Source organism: Arvicola amphibius, chromosome 18, assembly GCF_903992535.2.
Source record: "Arvicola amphibius chromosome 18, mArvAmp1.2, whole genome shotgun sequence".
NCBI lineage: Eukaryota > Metazoa > Chordata > Mammalia > Rodentia > Cricetidae > Arvicola > Arvicola amphibius.
This window is the reverse complement of record NC_052064.1, coordinates 5,199,932-5,217,300: the sequence shown is the minus strand read 5'-3', so window position 1 is coordinate 5,217,300 and position 17,369 is coordinate 5,199,932. Positions and strand designations below refer to the sequence as shown.

Genomic DNA, 17,369 nt, shown 5'->3' with positions numbered 1-17,369 from the left:
AAGGGTGCTGGGGAGACATCTCAGTCAGTAAACTGCCAGCTACGCAAAACAAGGGCCTGAGATGCAGCCTCAACACCACATAAAAAGTCAGGCAGGAGCCGGGTGGTGGTGGCGCACTCCTTTAATCCCAGCACTCGGGAGGCAGAGGCAGACGGATCTCTGTGAGTTCGAGACTAGCCTGGTCTACAAGAGCTAGCTCCAGGACAGGCTCTAAAGCTGCAGAGAAACCCTGTCTCGAAAAACCAAAAAAAAAAAAAAAAAAGTCAGGCAGGGAACCTGGCTTTCATAATGGAAGGGGCAGAGACAAGTAGATTCCTGGAATCCACTGCCTGGCAGCCAGCTGCACAAATGCCATCCAGGGCCAGGGAGAGAGCCTGTCTCCAAAACTGAAGTGGAGAGTGATGGAGGATGGCTAAGTCAACCTCTGGCCCCCACATGCCCATGGACACTCCCACCCCCCACTGCACACGTGCACACACATACACCACACATAAACATGCATGCATTAAACAACCAATGGCCTCACCAGCTGACATCTTGAGAATTAGACATGGGGCTATGGGTAGGGCTGGAATTGGGAAAAAAGGTAAAACAGACCTGTTTGGAAACGTAGTCCAGAACTATCTGTTCAATCTTCTTCTTTTCTACACCCTGTAGGTGTCTCAATAGATGATCTCTTAGCTCAGACACCATCTGAGAACAGGAGAGGCACTACGTGAGTCACGACAGGCCCAGTCACCCCTGCGGCCAGCTGTAATTAGTGTTATTATTAATATTTCACATCAATATGAAAATTTCTCGATCTGAGGAAAACCCTTCACCCCTGACACCCCAAAGGAAGAAACCTACAACACTAACAGCTCTGGAAAAATAACAGGTCCAACATGGAGAGACCGTGCTCCACAGAAGGACCATGTTTCATGGAGTGATTACGCTCCATGGAGACAGGGACTGTAGGGAGCAAGGGGTGCCAGTAGGGTCTCTTGGAAGAACAGACACTAGACCTAGAAGAGAATGCAGCAGGTACCACATCTGCACTGTGCCACCGACCTCACAGGTGAAGGTAATGGAAATTCATTCTTCTGTCTCAGGCTTCTGTATCTGCTCTGAGCCCTAGTCTCCCTTCTAAGGTTTGCATCCACAGGCCTCCGTTTCATGTCTTTCTTTCCCTTCCTTTTGCTACCTCTCCTGCTCTCCCTTTTGGCCTAAAAGCCCCGCTCAGGAAGAGGGATTTTCTTGTTGCTGTTGTTGTTTTAGCTAAAGAGATCCCTGTGCCATGAGCAGCTGGTGAGAACTGTCCAGGGCATCGACTGCATAAACTGCATAAAACTGCATAAACCTTAAACCTTCCACCTCAGAGACCTCAGTGTGACCTCAGGACGCAACAAGACACAATGTCTCCACATTTCAATTCAGCGCTGGGCTTTTTAAAGGTGTTTATTTAAGAATTACTATGTACTTTTGCACTATTTAACTTTTCTGTAATGATTATAAAGATGAAAATCAATGCCTGGCCAGATGCTTATATAATCCTAACATATGGGAGGCTGAGGCAGGAGGATCAGAAATTCAAGGTCAGTTTCTTCTAGGTGCACAGTGGGATCGAGGTCAGTGCCCTGGATGAAACACATCTAATATCTCAATCAAACAGACAAATAAAATTTGAAATAAAAATAAAATTAAAATATCTCATAGTTTGGCACCTGCATGAACATCTTAGCCTCCCCTATTCAGTTATGCACACCTATTCCAGTCTCCCCTATTCAGTTATGCACACCTATTCCAGTCTCCCTACTCAGTTATGCACACCTATTCCAGTCTCCCTATTCAGTTACGCACACCTAGTCTAGTCTCCTTATTCAGTTACGCACACAGGCTTTAATGAGCAGAAGTATTTAAGTTTGTGAAATGCACTATAATTTTTTGACGTTTTTTGTACGTGTTTCTTCACTTTGTTAACAACATGACACACGAGTGTGCACTTGTGCACACACCTGACAGATGTTTGCATTAGAGTCAGCGCAGAAACAGTGTTCTCTCGCTTAGAGCCTCACTGGGAAGTGAGGGAGGGGAAGAAAATGGTTTTGCCATAGCCACAACTTTCAGTCAAATTCAGTTCCTGTAAGTAACATTGGCTGGGTCTCACGCTTTTGCAAGATGCCGCCAAAACAGTTTGTCTTAATTTTCAGCGTGTGGCATAAGGATAGCCAATTCCCGGCATCCTCAATTTTATTAATATGATTTGTACATTTTGTCAATTTGATAGTCAAAAAACAAAAACAGGCCATGGAGATGGCTCAGTGGACCCACGTGATTGTCACGTAAGCCTGAGGACCTGAGCTCAGATCCCAAGAACCCGTGGAGCAGCTGAAAGCAAGGGCATGTGTCTGGAATCGCAGAAAGTAGGCATACATGTGTTCCTTATCACAGTTTACAACCCCATGCTTATTTATGTGACAAATTCATCTCCTCTGCTGGACTACACATGACAAGAGGGCAGAAATCACACATGTACTGCTCGCTACTGGACACCTGGCTACAGTGCTGGCGCTCGCTGAACTTAGTGGACAATGCCATCTAACTTTGCCCATGGATTCCCGGGACCACTTGCTCGCCCGCACTACAGAAGCCCACAGGTTACCTACCAGACCCACGAGCAGCCTCTGGTGCTGATCTTCCTCTTGTAGGAGGGGTATCAACCTTGGCTCTGCAATCGAACAAAGGAGCAATCATAAGAGGTAGTGTTCAGGAAGTCGGCTAGAAGAACCACACAAGCCAGGCCTTGACCTGAGCCTCTTACCCTCAAGAGACCTAATTCTAGAGGCGGCAGTCCTCGGTGGAAGGACCGTGTGGCTCCTTTCTATCTCCTGACCCCATAGTTCAGCGGCCTTGAAGGTTACTGAGCTGAGGCAGCCAATAACTAGGGCGAACAATGCTGATGGACACAAACTTTCAGACTGAGGAGCTGAAACAGCGAGATAGTTAAACCAAGTCACTTTCCCCTCTCTGAATGACCCTGCACTGACCAGACAGGGGGCCAGGGGAAGGCAAACAGGCAAGCAGATCTTTCCATAGGCTTTCCTGGTATGCCCACTGGGTTCTTCTCCCAGAAGCCCAGAGCAGGAAGGAGGCAGAACCCACAGGTTGATGCTCCCTTTTAAAAGGCATGGGTGTTCTTGGCACCTTAGGATGAATGCTTTCTCCACCCTGCTTAACCCTCTGGGTTATGATGAAAGTACTCGGAATATGAACTTAACAACCCTCAGTTTGCAGGGTTCAGTTTCAGGCATGGACAGCATCCTTCGCGCAGAAAAAAGTCTGGCACAGGAAGGAAGCCACTGCCGTCAAGATGATGCTCACAGGCCTGGCACAAAGCAGAGCTCTGAAATCTCCCTTAGGCAGCGACATTTCCCACACTGCACAGCCTTTAGGCACAGCAGGAAGTGCCTTGGATCTCACACATTTATGCCCTGTCTGGTAGGGTGCAGGAGGATGGTCTGGTTACCCAGGAGACAAGTCACCTTCATGGTTCACGGAGCTGTGTATACAGCTGTTGAGTGTGCATAACATGCCTTCTAAATTAATTCTCATAGGGTCTCCACACATACGAAAACATTTAAGCCCATAAAACAGGAGTAGATAAAAATAGTTTCCTTAATGACGGCTGTCCTTCCTGAAGCATGGTCAACATCGAAAAGGCTTGGCCCTGGTTAGAAGACAATGTGTAGGCACTGGGGGCTGGCGTGTGACAGCCTCGGAACCAAAGCCGGTGTCCACCCTATAGAACCACACTGCTTACCTGGAGGTCTGTCTATGCTCCCTGGGGACAAGTCCAGGGCATGACCCGGTGGGAACCAGAATGAAAGGCACGCAGATGGCACAGACAGCTAGAGAGAGCAGCTCAGGCAAGAGAACCAAGCACACCCTGAAGGGCAGCCAGAGGCTATGCTAATTAGATCAGCCCTGAGAGGAGGCATGAGGAAAACCAGAAGGCCAACACCCAGGGACTGTTTCAGCAAAAACATACTCAGCAGCTGCCCCTGGAAGGATCTGGTGCCAAGACAGACATGGCTATGTGGTCACTCTGTTAAAAGCTGTTGCTATCGATTATATTCCATTATCCTGCTGCAAGGGATTTTCTTGCCAATCCGCTGGTTAAGAAGAACAGTGTTACAAACAAGACATGGACTTTAGTATAGGTCTCTTCTTACCCAGTGCCCTTGTCTCCAGGTTAGAAATCACCCTGCAAAGAAATCATGTGTTGTTTACAAAGGAACCATCATTTTAAAAACGTAGAGCCCCAACACTGCACAGATATACCTCCTTGAAAGCCCCACAAAACTACTGAGAAGCTGTTCTTTGCCTACCAGGGAACTCAAAAACTTCGCTCAGTACCAAAGGGCACATTAATCTCAAAGCCCTGTAGTGCCAGCCACAGCAATTACCGAGAGGAACTACAGCCCTCGGTCACTGGAAATAATGGAGGCAGAAAATAGAAGAGCGGCTGGAACGGGTCTTCACGTTCAGCTCTCCTCCAGATGAAGCCTCTGCACAGAAACCACTTTCAAAATAAGAGACGGCTTCACCAGCAACTTAAAACACCTCACTCTCTATTTCCACCCTCAATGGCATTCCCTTCTTCACCATCTCTCCATCTCAAGCCACCCTAGAAGCTTTCCCATGGTCTAGAGGAAGCCAAGGACAGCCCTTCATGGAGCGCACGCCACCGAGGCAGCTGAGCAGGCCAGCGGCCACCGAGGCAGGCGACCGGGCCAGCGGCCACCGCTTACCTGGCTGCATTGTCGAGAATGTTCTTCACATACACTGTGGACCTTCTTTGTCCCGTTTTCTAGGGGAGAGAGCATGTCAGGAACATGGAAGGTGGAAATTTCATTGACAGATTTTTTTTTTTAATAGCAAGAACAAAAATCATTGTAGTTAAAGGTTTCAAAAATAATATTATTTCCCATGTATTGAGAACACCTACTTTTTAATTAAAGTTTTTTCTCAAGCAGTATAATCGCAGGACCCTGGGCCTCTCTACGGCAGTAGTGCAGGGTTCCAGGCACCATTCACCCCGTCTTCATTAATGTTTCTGTCTAATCTAACTAGACTACAGTGTCAAAATCAGGAGATGGATGTGACAGTATGTGTCTAGTCCTATGCCGTTGTATCATGTGTGTGGACGTACGTACTATAATGTACCACCATGATCAAAATACAAAACGATTTCATTTCTCTAGAGAGCTCCCTGTCCAACCCCTTCACAGTCTGTCTCACGAGCTCTTCCTCTTCCTAACCTCTAGCAAATACTGACTGGGGACACCTACATTTCTCTAAATGAACTTTCAGCTACTCTAGTAATCTAACTGTATCCGAGACATGTTCCCTGTGCTTCTGTCACGGATGTGCTAACCACCCCTTCACTTCTCCTACTCCCATTCCTTCCTCAAAGAACAGACAACAGAAGTGACCCTGGCTTCCACTGGGTTGTCACTGAGGTAAGGCAGCCTGGTGACAGGGAAGGGCACAGGCAGTATGAACCAGCCTTGTGGCTGGCCTCTCTCTGTCTCTACTGTTGGCTGTGTGTGTGTGTGTGTGTGTGTGTGTGTGTGTGTGTGCGTGTGCTCACCTCTTCAGAGATCAGGTTGTGCCATTCTCTCCTCACAACGCTGTTGTGGTAGTATAAGTGAGGCTTCGTGTGCTTAACATACTCGAGGTTGGCGTTCAGCTTGGCCCAGTACCCCGTCAAGCTGTAGACCTGCAACCAAACAGCACCGGCGTGAGAAGCAGGCACTGAGTTCCACGCCATAGCAGGGACCACACAGTCTCACCGTCAGCAATTTTGAAGAACTACATCGTTCATGGTACAGTCACACCCATGAGAATTTGACAGTCAAGAGACTCAGGGAGCCCTTGCCTCTCCTTTCTCCCCATTTACAACAGAGAGGCCTACTGCTCATTTCTCAAAACTAAGGACTTCCCAGTAGGGGCCGGCTCAGCAGGAAGCCTGTATAAAGGCATTTCCTCCCCAGGGAGCAATTCTCCTGGCTGGGGAGATGCTACCACACTATGTCTTGTGTCTGTAACTCAGAGCAACTGGAATGGACTTGCTTCCTTCCTAGGCTTACTCACTTCCAAAACCCAGTAATCAAAAGAATATGAACGAATTTCACAATAGCTGTTAAATTCTTCCAAAGAGTATTCGTTGGCTTTTAGATCTTTCAATTATTAGTTATTTGTTCTACCTTGAAGAATGTAATCATTATTATTTGCCTTTTAATAATAAAATACTACGCTAATGTGTACTTAATGTTGAAAAACATTATCTGTAGACATGGGAGCCTGGTGATCCTGCACCAGGATTTCCAGGTCCCTGTGTTGCAGGACGAGGAACTGGGCAGGATGCCTGGGCAAGAGCAGAGGCAGAAATGGTTTATAGGCACATCCACGGAAGGAAGGCAGCCAGAGCCAGCGGCCAGAAGCTCGACGGCAAACACCATACAAAGCACTGGGACTTTATAGCCTGGTCTAGGAGGTCATTCATAGAGCATGGGTGTTCTTATATATGCTCCGTCTGTATATGTCCACGTTGGAGGGCAGCAAGCCATTTTGGGCTTCACTCTGCTGTATTTTCCTGTCTTGTTGGCATCAATTGGTGTTTTATGATGCAGTCACGTATGTTTGACCAAGGCTAGACACAACATGTGTGGTCTAATAGCTGTTGCTTACTGTGGTAACAGACTTAACAGAATTCAAGAAAATAAGAGAACTTACGGTCAATGGGGTCCCATAGACCCTTCAAAACATAAACTGTTTGCCGCTGTTACTTGTTATCCTCCAGAACTTGAAGGTAAGACCCTACTGCTGAAAACACCGCATATTCACGTTATAGGACATGGAGAAATCACAGCATTGACCTGGAAACTTCATCCCTGCTGGCTGGTCAAACTAGAAGCATGTACTTGCTAGCTTCCATAGTGGTGGAAGGTGTTCTGCATATTACTAGAGAAAGAAAAGTACTCATCAAAGCTACTTTACAAAGACCGTAACTGCACACCGAAACAAGCCTTTCCCTCCCAGTCTGCTCCAGGGATACGGTGCCTCAGAGGCTGCCCACACTGCTGTTCATGGCCCAGAGGATGATCTTGCAGGAGTACTAAGGGGTTCAGGGTGTTCCAAAGGACCACATGAAGATGGGGAGAAAGCGGTGGGAGGATGAGGAGGAGGTGGAGGTGGACGCAGGGCAGGTCGAATCTAACTATATGCTTGGACTGGCTAGTTTCATTTGTCAAATTGACACGAGCTAGAGTCATCTGAGAAGAGGGAGCCTCAACTAAGAAAACGCCTGCACCATCAGACTGGCCTATCAGCAAGGAAGAAAACGCCTCCATCATCAGACCGGCCTATCAGCAAGGATGTGCCGCCTTTTCTGATTGATGATTGACGTGGAAGGGCTCAGCCCACTGCGAGTGGTGTGGTCTGTGGTATCTTGGAGGTCTGTGAGAAATCAGAGAAGGGGGTGGGGGAAGCCAGGAAGTAGAACTCCTCTGTGGCCTCTGTTTCAGTTCCTGACTCCAGGTTCCTGCTTTGGGTGTTTGCCATGACTTCCTTCCATGATGGACTGTCACTGCAAGCTGAGGTAACCGTCTCCCTCCTGGGTTGTTTTCAGCCATAATGCTTGTTTATTGCAGTGAAGACTTAGCCAGGACAATGCATTATGAAGTCTTTGAATAGTACGTTTTAAAGAAACAAAATAAAATAGTGATAGATTAAGTAAAATACACTTCGGTCACACACAAATGCTCTAAAACCACACTACAGTGTGACTAATAAACTATTGGAAAGGCTTCACACCGATTTGGGAATCTCAGTAAGGTACGTTACATGATGCTTTTATACTTTTAATTAGAAACCTTAACAGCCCACACAGCCAAAGTCCCTTCTCCCAGAGATAGAAAATCTCACAACCTTGAAAACTAAGACGTGTTTCCAGGGTACATGGGAGTGCTGGGGTCGGGGCGCTTTTCCTGACTTTCCTTCAGAGAAGAATGAAAGGTGAGCCCTGACCCTTATTTATGGCAAACTTACCTTAACTATCCCTTCTCCCTAGTTAGTAATAATAATGATTAATAATGATGATGATGATGATGATGATAATAAATACTTCTAAAAGTCAGACAAGTTCTGCATACTTATCTACCGCCTTGTCTTTTTGATTCCTACATGTGGCCATGGAACACTAGCGCCAACACTAGAAAACTAGCTGGTGTTGTGGTGCCATCTAGTGGTCAGTTTGGCTATAGGCGTGCCTGTTTTAGCACAGCACTTTAGAGTGGGATTTACCTTAATCTTGTCCAGGGAGAGAACTGGGTCCCCCTGTTGTGTGGCCTGGTCCCTTTAAGTCAACTACTCCTGCTGACAGAAGACTACACTCACACTGTAGCCTCTTTTTTTAAAAAAATCCTTCTCTGCACTTAAAAAAATCTCTAGGGACCAGTAGGATGGCTCTGTGGGTTCTATTCGTGAACCCACGGGTGGAAGGAGAGGATCAACTCCCACAGCCCTCCTCTACCTGCACACCCACATATACACAGAGAAATAAATGTATTCTTAAAGCTCGTTTCTCTCATAGCCTTGAGTCAACCAAGAATAACAGAAAAACAACTATAGGAAGTGAACAGCCTTCAAGCGTGGTAGACTGCCCGATTGTAAGACAGTGTGTGCTCACACAGGGTCTCTAGAGTGTGTATGGATAGACAGTGTGTTCACACAGGGTCTCTAGAGTGTGTATGGTTAGACAGTGTGCACACACAGGGTCTCTAGAATGTCCATGGTTAGACAGTGTGCCCACACAGGGTCTCTAGAGTGTGTATGGTTAGACAGTGTGCATACACAGGGTCTCTAGAGTGTGTATGGATAGACATTGTGCACACACAGGGTCTCTAGAGTGTCCATGGTTAGACAGTGTGTGCTCACACAGGGTCTCTAGAGTGTCCATGGTTAGACAGTGTGTTCACACAGGGTCTCTAGAGTGTGTATAGTTAGACAGCGTGTGCCCACACAGGGACTTTCCCTGGAGTTGCTTACACCTTTTAATGTGTTCATGCCCTAATATAGTTCAAAACCACTGAATAAAAAGGTCTTGTATCCCTGTTCTTTTCTATGGAAACATTCCCCGTAATGAACTCTCTGGTTCACCACGCTGTACTTAGGAAGCATTATCTCTTCAGTCTGTTCTTGATGCCCTAGCTGGAGAGTGGACAATGGTTCACGTCTGTCCAGTAAAAGTCACAAAACAGAACACAAAGATCTGTATTTTAGACAAAACAAAAATTAAAACTTATACTTAGTGAGAAATACTGTTAGTCAAAGGTCCCTTAAATATTCTCATATGAGTTTAAGGGTCTCTCAGAGAGTCTGCTGGCCTATTATAATCGCCATGTTTTCGGACTGTTGGGAAGTACCATCAGCATTTGGTCAGTGGTGTAATGTTTACCTTGCTAACATGCAAAGACGGCTGTAAATTGAAAGGCCTGTTTGGGAGACTGGGAAACATGGGGCCCAGGGAAACAGATTTAAGAAAACAAAAGATAAAGGCGGTATGTTCGCCGGGGCTATTAGTGAGTGAACAAAGCCTGTGAGGCCAAAATACAGACTCTGGGTTTGGATTGGCGGCAAGGATGGATCAGAGGCAAGGCCTTGGAGAGACGAGAAAAGGCCAATCGCTGCCCACAGTCGGTAATGGACAGCGGCCTCTGGCATGTGACTCCAGCCTCAGGCGCCCATTAGAAACACCGGCTTCTGCCTGACGTAATTGTTAAGGGGAGTGGCCTGAATCTGCGTGAGGTTTTCAAGTCCCTGGGATGATCCTTATGGATCATTGCTTTCAGCTGAAAACGTGGTCTGTCTTTGAAGACTCCCAGCTTCTAGTGAACACCAACATGCTCATTGACCCAGAAAATAAATGTGGCTTTTATTTATTTTTTTTTTAAAAAAAATGTTAGATGTCACACCTTGAAGGAAAAGAAAAAGGAAATAGAATCTGCACATGCCCGCCTCATCAGCCTAGCTCAGCACCTCACATGGCATTTGTGTGCGGCCCGGGCACTCAATTGACACTTGACTGAAGTGGAGTTGGGAGGGCTCCAAATACTGTCCCTGTGGAGAATAACCATGCAAAGTGAAAACCACAGGTCTCATGATACACACACCAGCCATTTGAAAAGAATTCAGTAGGGTCTTGCATTTGTTTTAAGACAGAGTCTCACTATGGCTGATCTGAAACTCGCTTGGTTGACTTGACCAGGTTGGCTTCAAATTCACGGAGTTCTGCCTCCTGCGTGTTAGGATTTAAGGCATGCACCACCATGTCTAGCTCACAGTGGCCTTTTAAAAATACAAAGCAGGAACGAGAGTGATGTCTCAGCCGCTCTTGCAGAGAGAGCACCTGGGTCTGGTTTCCAGCACCCACACGGGATAACTCAATACCTGCCTGTAACTCCAGTTTCAGGGGATCCAAGGGGTCTCCATGGCACTCGCACACATGAAGTACACAAACAAACATGCAGGCACACACACACTTACACATAAACAAAAATAAACAAGTCTTTTAAATATATACAAAAGTGCTTTGCAAAAAAATTAATGTGTATATGAGCTTAGCTAGTAGTCCTTGGTGTCCGGGTTAAGAAGCAATCGGATTGTCAAGGGATGGCCAAAAGGCATGTCTCTCTGTACAAAAGGGAGTTTAACGTTTTACTTTGGAAGAAAATCTCTTCTTCAAAAATCATCTTGCTCTGTTTCTTAGGATGCCATAAACCAATCCCTGCAGGAAGTCCCTCACAGCTGTTAATTAAACAAAAGGGCCGGTTACATGAGGGGACTGTTTCTCACTTATGGTTTGGATTGCCAACTGATCCAGAAACAGAAAGAACATAGGGGCCGGTGGTACTGGTTCATCTGCAAGTCGCTGGGGGAGCAAACATCCACCTCTCATTTCTGAAAGACTCTTTTTCATCAGCATCTTCTTGGGGGAGGAGGAGTCCTCCGAGAGAACCCTTTACTCTGTGTACCAAGAGCTGGCCCAGGTCTTCTTTGGATCTGCAGGGGATGTCATCTCAGTACCAGCTATGCAGAGAAAAGCAGCAAGGCACTCTCTCTAGCATGGAGACGATGCAATCATGTTGATATGTGACAACAGACCTGAATTCCTGAGAGTGACCACTAAGACAGCCACAAGTCTCATGAATATAAATAAGCTTCCTCCTGCTCCAGTATCAGGCAAAAATTCCACTTCCTTGACCCATCTGGGGGTTTTATCAGCCGCTTTGTGTTGTTTTTAGTAGGCTGGACTATTTTAAATGTAACCGGCATATTTCACATTTAGCTTTCTTGGAGTATATGCCTGCGGAAAGCCAGCGTCGAGTAATTCCCTCCTCACAGTCTTAGAAATTGAACATTATATCTCTAAGCAGAAGTACAGAGAAGAGAAGCCCAACCCAGAGTGGCTGGTAAGAAAGGAACAGAAGAGGGGAGAAACAGAAAGGAGTGAAGAAAAAAAATGTATAACTCCATAAGAACAATTTTTAAAAAAGGGCAGGAACAGAAATAATAATCTCCAGGCATGGGTCTGGCTCTCTTTTATAGCTGGGAGCAGGCAATCCCATCTCCACAAAAACACAAGAAGAACCAGCTCACTAGCTGAAGCCCTGTCACTGGTAACTGATGCTGCCTTGTGGTATCATACAAGCATGCTCGCAATAGTAATTGAACTCACTGTGTACCTCACTCTCCCTGGAAATACAGGCGCTCCAGACTTTGGAAAATCAGAATTTCCCTGAGAACCAGCAGACGGTGCTTTATTTCTGCCAAAACAACGGGTCTAGAGAGCTGGTACATTGTGATTATGCTAATATTTCAGATCGCTAGCAAATCTTTTATCCAAATGATGTCACCTGTCCGCACTGGAGGCTCTAAGGAAAATTAGTATATTTTATGCTTCAATAAGCAGTAAATTCTTCCCTTGCTCTGTCTAGTTCAAGTAGCTTTAAGCCACCCTGAATGGGGAAGCAGTAAGCAAAGTCTGGATGGAGAAGAGCCCAGGAAGCAAACACAGGCTCCCAGATACCCAGGAGACCTACGTCCTGAGAAACCCGCAGCACTCAAGTCAGAGGCTGTGAGCAGGGGGGTTTCAGGTCTTTCTGGTCTTCCTAGTCTCTGGATCAGCCACTCAGTAATGGCCTAACAGATGATTACATACACTATAGAGTCTGGTTCTGAGCCAAGCATATGGTGCCCACTTGGAATCTCGACCCTTGGGAGACTGAGGAAGAACAATGACCAGTTGTTCAAGGTGAGTATAGGTTACGGAACAAGAGTCTGTCTCAAAAAGGAAGACAGACAACATTAGTAGGAAGGAAGGGAGAGAGGGAGAGAGGGAGGGAGGGAGAGAGGGAGGGAGGGAGAAGAGGGAGAGAGGAGTGGAGGGAGGGAGGGAGGTGAGAGGTCTTGGTGATGAGGAGGATGGTGGAAGTAATAAGCTGACGAGGGAGAAATGCGGGATCGAGAATGAGGGAAGTGAAGTTGTGTACCCGTAATTGGTGTCAGGGAAGAAGGAGAGGGAGAGGGACAGTTGTCGAGGAGGACATGTCTGATTTTAAGCTACTTTTGTAGAAGATACCCGTTCTCCTCTACTTGAAGCATGCTCACCTCTTCCCCCTCACATCTGGGACAGCTGTAGTTCCCTCTCTGGTTTCCTGTGGTTAAATAGTCCAATGGTTTCTCTTCTCACTATAAAATCGGGCACAATTTTAAACCTTTTACACAAGTTGCTGCTTCCCCAGACCAACACATCGTTTACCAAGGATCAAAGCCATTCTTAGGAAGGTCCCTTTGGCAACATTTCTTTAACGCATGGAACTTGTTCCCATATGCTGACTTAAAAAAAAAAACAAAAAAAAACAACAAAAAACAAACCTAGAGCTTTTCAGATATGTATATGAATGTAGCACCTGTGCTATGGGCTGGTACGCAAGCCGGGAAGACTCTGGAAACTTAAAAACACACGCACACACAGACAGACAGACAGAGATACAGGATATGGTCATCCTTGATACAAGAGTGCCAAAAATGCCGGCTTTATTGTGCTCAGGAGCAGCTTATATAGAGCTCTGGCCAGGCCCCAGCTCTAGGGATCTTTCAGCTGCAGACCTCACCAGAACCCACTCCCCTGCCATCAGGGTCTCATGCTCAGAGCAGCTGCAGGCTGCTCAGAGCAGAGGAAAACGAGTTGTTCACAAGAAATTCAGGGTCTGGGGGTCCACAGGCCCCCGACATATGAATGCTTACCTATATGCACATAGGTATACATGCACTGTGTGCATGCCTGCTGCCCCTAGAGACTGGAAGAGGCCAGACCCTTAGAACTGCAGTGACAGATGGTTGTGAGCTGCCATGTGGGTGCTGGGACTGAACCCAGGACCTCTGCAGGAGCAGCAATGGCAAAGAGCAACGTGCAAATCTGAGGTGACACAGCTAGGTTATTGCACTAGACTTAATGCACATACAGAGCAGGAAGGGATGGTCTAGTCTCATTCTGCCCCTTGACTATCCTAGGAAAGAGGAAGTATGATCAGAGTACACCTAATATAATACAATAACAGTACTGTGAGACAGAATTAATTGCCTACAAATAAGCCAATGAGGGGAAAGACAAAAGGCCTTCTCATTACTCCCTTATACTTGCTTTTAAAAGCACATAAAGTTGATAAGGTTGTAATAAAACTAATAAACTCCTAAGTCCTTTTGTTCTTAGATTTATGGATGTGTATACACAGTTCTCTCTGTGTATGCCATGTGTATGTAGGCGCCAACAGAGGCCAGAGGGCGCTAGATCACCTGAGGCTGGAGCCAGAGGCAAGGTCATTGTGAGCCACTTGCCATGGAGAACCCAATGGGTTCTTTGGAAGAGCAGCAAGTACTCTCAGGCTAGAAGTCATTTCTTCGGTCCCCTAAAGCTTTTTGACCATGTAAATTAACACAACTTTTGTGGAATATTAGTTTAGTAATAAAAATAAAAGCTACGGAAAAATGCCACAGTGTCTTACCATAAAACATTCTTAACTTCTAACCTTAGGAGAATAAACCAAAAGAAAAAACTGCACGTATAAGAATACATAAAATATAAAATGGAAATATTTTTAACTGGATAAAAGGAACAAATGTAGTATAAGAGATCAAAGCCAAGACCTCACATATGCCAGGCCTTACCCACTGAGTTATTTCCCTAGAAAATGTGGGTATCATGTCAAGATAATTAAATAGACCGAAGCAGACTGATTAAATAAATTCAGACTTGCCAACTCAGGGGAATCATTACCAATCATTGCTTTCTATAACAACATTATGAATTCATATTTGATCAAATGTTTCTAGATCCCCATGACTATAAGTCCCATACACACACCTATGGCAGGAGACAAAGAGGAAGTGGAGGGAATAGCAGTTGTTACACAAGAAGCTATGGAACTGGGGATTATATTTCTTCTGAACATTTTCTTCTGGCTAGTCATGGCATTATCATATACCTGGAATCCCAGCTACACCAGAGAGCAAGAGTACAGCAGAAGTGTAGGGTAGCTAGCAGTCCAGCCCCTGAAGGACCCAAGTTCAAGCCCAGCACGAAACCAGAACAAAGAAAACAATCCCTTTGCAGGTTTGTCAATTGCATATGTTACGGGTTTGGTAGAACCACTAGTAAAGACACAAACCATGAGATGCTAAGATGCAGGGCGTGCCCTGTGGCTGCCTAGGAAACATGGACTTTTCCTCTCATCTTCTACGTCAGGAGGGTTTCACAATGGCTCTACGCTTGCTTCTGGAGACGGCTGCCCAGTCTGTCTTCAAGGGCCTCTGAGAACCAAAAGCTAGAACCAGCAAGCCAGACTCCATCTTAACGCTGGGCCTCCCCAGCTGTCCAGCCACAAGGACGCGAAGAATCAAATGTAAATAAAAGACCTCAGCACAAGAAGTAGACGCTGCTGCCAGAAGCTGAGATTCCCCAGCCTAGGCCAGCTGTAATCACAAGAGGCAATGCCAAAAGCAACAACAGAGCTGTAGGGAGATGGTGCTAAAGACACCCCCACCCCACAACAGTTTTAACTATGTGTGTATTATTTTCTCCTCACCCCACCCCGTCCTTCCTATTGTACTCAGAAACCAGCAGTTTGCAGAGAGCCACTAAGCCCCAGAGCTTGGTGCACAGGAAAGAGCTTGAGGAAGGCCAAACGGCAAGCCACTGCCGGTCACCTTTGAGGGATGGAGGGGCTGTTCTTTGAGGTACCAGGAAATGAGATAGTCCCAACCCTCTCTCTCTCTCTCTCTCTCTCTCTCTCTCTCTCTCTCTCTCTCTCTCTCTCTCTCTCTGTGTGTGTGTGTGTGTGTGTGTGTGTATGTGTGTGTGTGTGCATGCAAGCACATTGGAAGGAGGAACTACAAATCAAACACAGCTTCCAGCCTCTAAAGGGAAGTTACAAAAGCTCCTTCAATAAGAAATAAACCCCTGTGGCAAGTATAGGCAATCCAGGTTTCAAGCTGAGCTCTGTAACTCTCTCCTAGCTTCTGAAAGCCTCTAAGCAGCCCTAAGACCTGATACACTCTATGAACAAGACTATGAGTCTCTATGAGTCTCCAGAGAGCCTGCCCTGCTCTGGGCTGCACTGGTCTCTAGCATGCTGCAATTATTTTTGGAACTACAGTGGTACTGGTGCAGCAGAGGTCTCCTCAGGCATGAGCCTTTACCCTCTTTGAAAGCCACTTACCTTCATAAGAGGCAACGGGAGCTCTTCTGTCACAAGCATTAATCCAGGAATTTCCTGGGGGTAGGGGATAAGACAACATATCAAACACCACATGCTTTCCTATGGGGGGGGGCATACACAACATATCAACCATCCCACACTCTTCCTATGAGAGGCCACACACACAACATATCGAACACCACACCCTCCGGCCTTCTCAGGAAGTGCCTTCTGCACAGACAGGAGCTAAGGACAGCTAGCTTCCTGTGTGATAAACCTTAACTTTAAATACCTTCCTAGTGTAAAAATACCAGGACACAGTGTTGTCTCTTGCCTTGGAAAAGGGAAAGGGCTTTAAATAATAGCTGACGGGTTCTCTAAGGAGGGAGAAAAGATTGTTGGGAGGAAATGCAGAACACATACTGCGTTTTAACACATTTCTACTTAACAAATGAGGCAAATTACGTTTGAACCGTTAAAGTCATAATTAGAGGAAACCATCACATCATCTGTGCACCTTTCTCCCTGCCCTCCCCCCTTCACTTCTCTGGAGCGCTAGCTGGTCTTCTCCTCTCTAGAGGGTACCAAAATCGATGGGGTTCTCACACACTGAGGTCCACCATGATCACAGGACAGGAGCGCCCCATAAAGACTTTTTGCACAGGCCAACAGCTGAGCTAAGACATGCTCAATTCATGTCAGGAACGTCTACCACGGCATTCTGCTAACAGTGAACACTGGATCAAACTTAGTGAGCTAGGGGTTGTTGAATGTTTAATCCCAGGCAAGGGACAGAGAGGCTGGAGGATCAGGAGTTCAAGGCCATCCTCAAACATCCATAGTAAGTTTGAGGCCAGCCGTGGCTAAATGAAATCCTGTACATTAAAAGCAGGGGGGAATTTAAAAGGATAAAACTTCCCAAATTGTCTTGGCCTCCTGGATACTATGGAAAATGTACCTGTATGTTAACTATGTAGTCTGCCTTTCTGCCAGTTTGGATTTCCTTCCGAATGTAGCTGACACTAGAAAACAGCCTAGAATTGCTAGGATTGCTTTGTAAAACTGTCCGATTGGAGTCTGAGTGACTGGATCTTACGGACACACTACTCCTATGTATGGAAGGACGGTCATCTGTGAGGCAGGGGTGAACTTTCAGAACATCTGAGCCCTTGAGCCCCACAGGAGCTCAGAGCATCTGTGTAAAAAAAAAAAAAAAACAAAAACCTATGTGCGCTTCATCCATCACCACTCAGCCACAAAGGCACCAAAACGGCATTGCATCTGTAGGGTCTGTGGTAGTTGATGCTGGCTCTCAGCTGGGAAGCATCTAAGATGACCAGAGACAGGCCTCTGGATACAGCTGTGAGGAATTGTATAAATTAGGGGGATTGGGGTGGATCACCCTTCCTTGTGAGTCCTGAACTGAATATTGAGGGTAAATCCAATGGGGCAGGAGTGTTCATTCTTCTCTAACTCTTGGCTGTGGGGCAGTATGACCAGCTGCTGCCAGCATGCTTTCCCCACCATGAAGAACTTTATCCCCTAAAACTTAAGGACTCTATCCCCCAA

The 17,369-nt window shown here is 46.3% G+C and overlaps 1 protein-coding gene across 1 annotated transcript in view; it reads right to left on the bottom strand.

The window, feature by feature from the left end:
- The window catches only part of LOC119803878 (gamma-secretase activating protein), an 82,948-nt gene that overhangs the window by 12,246 nt on the left and 53,333 nt on the right, over positions 1-17,369 (bottom strand). The window contains exons 19-24 of the mRNA XM_038315329.2: positions 15,822-15,875; positions 5,633-5,761; positions 4,791-4,849; positions 4,212-4,243; positions 2,646-2,707; positions 598-693 (exon numbers count right to left, since the gene is read on the bottom strand). Of these exons, the coding sequence (XP_038171257.1) occupies positions 598-693; positions 2,646-2,707; positions 4,212-4,243; positions 4,791-4,849; positions 5,633-5,761; positions 15,822-15,875 (432 nt within the window). The remainder of the gene's footprint in view (positions 1-597; positions 694-2,645; positions 2,708-4,211; positions 4,244-4,790; positions 4,850-5,632; positions 5,762-15,821; positions 15,876-17,369) is intronic.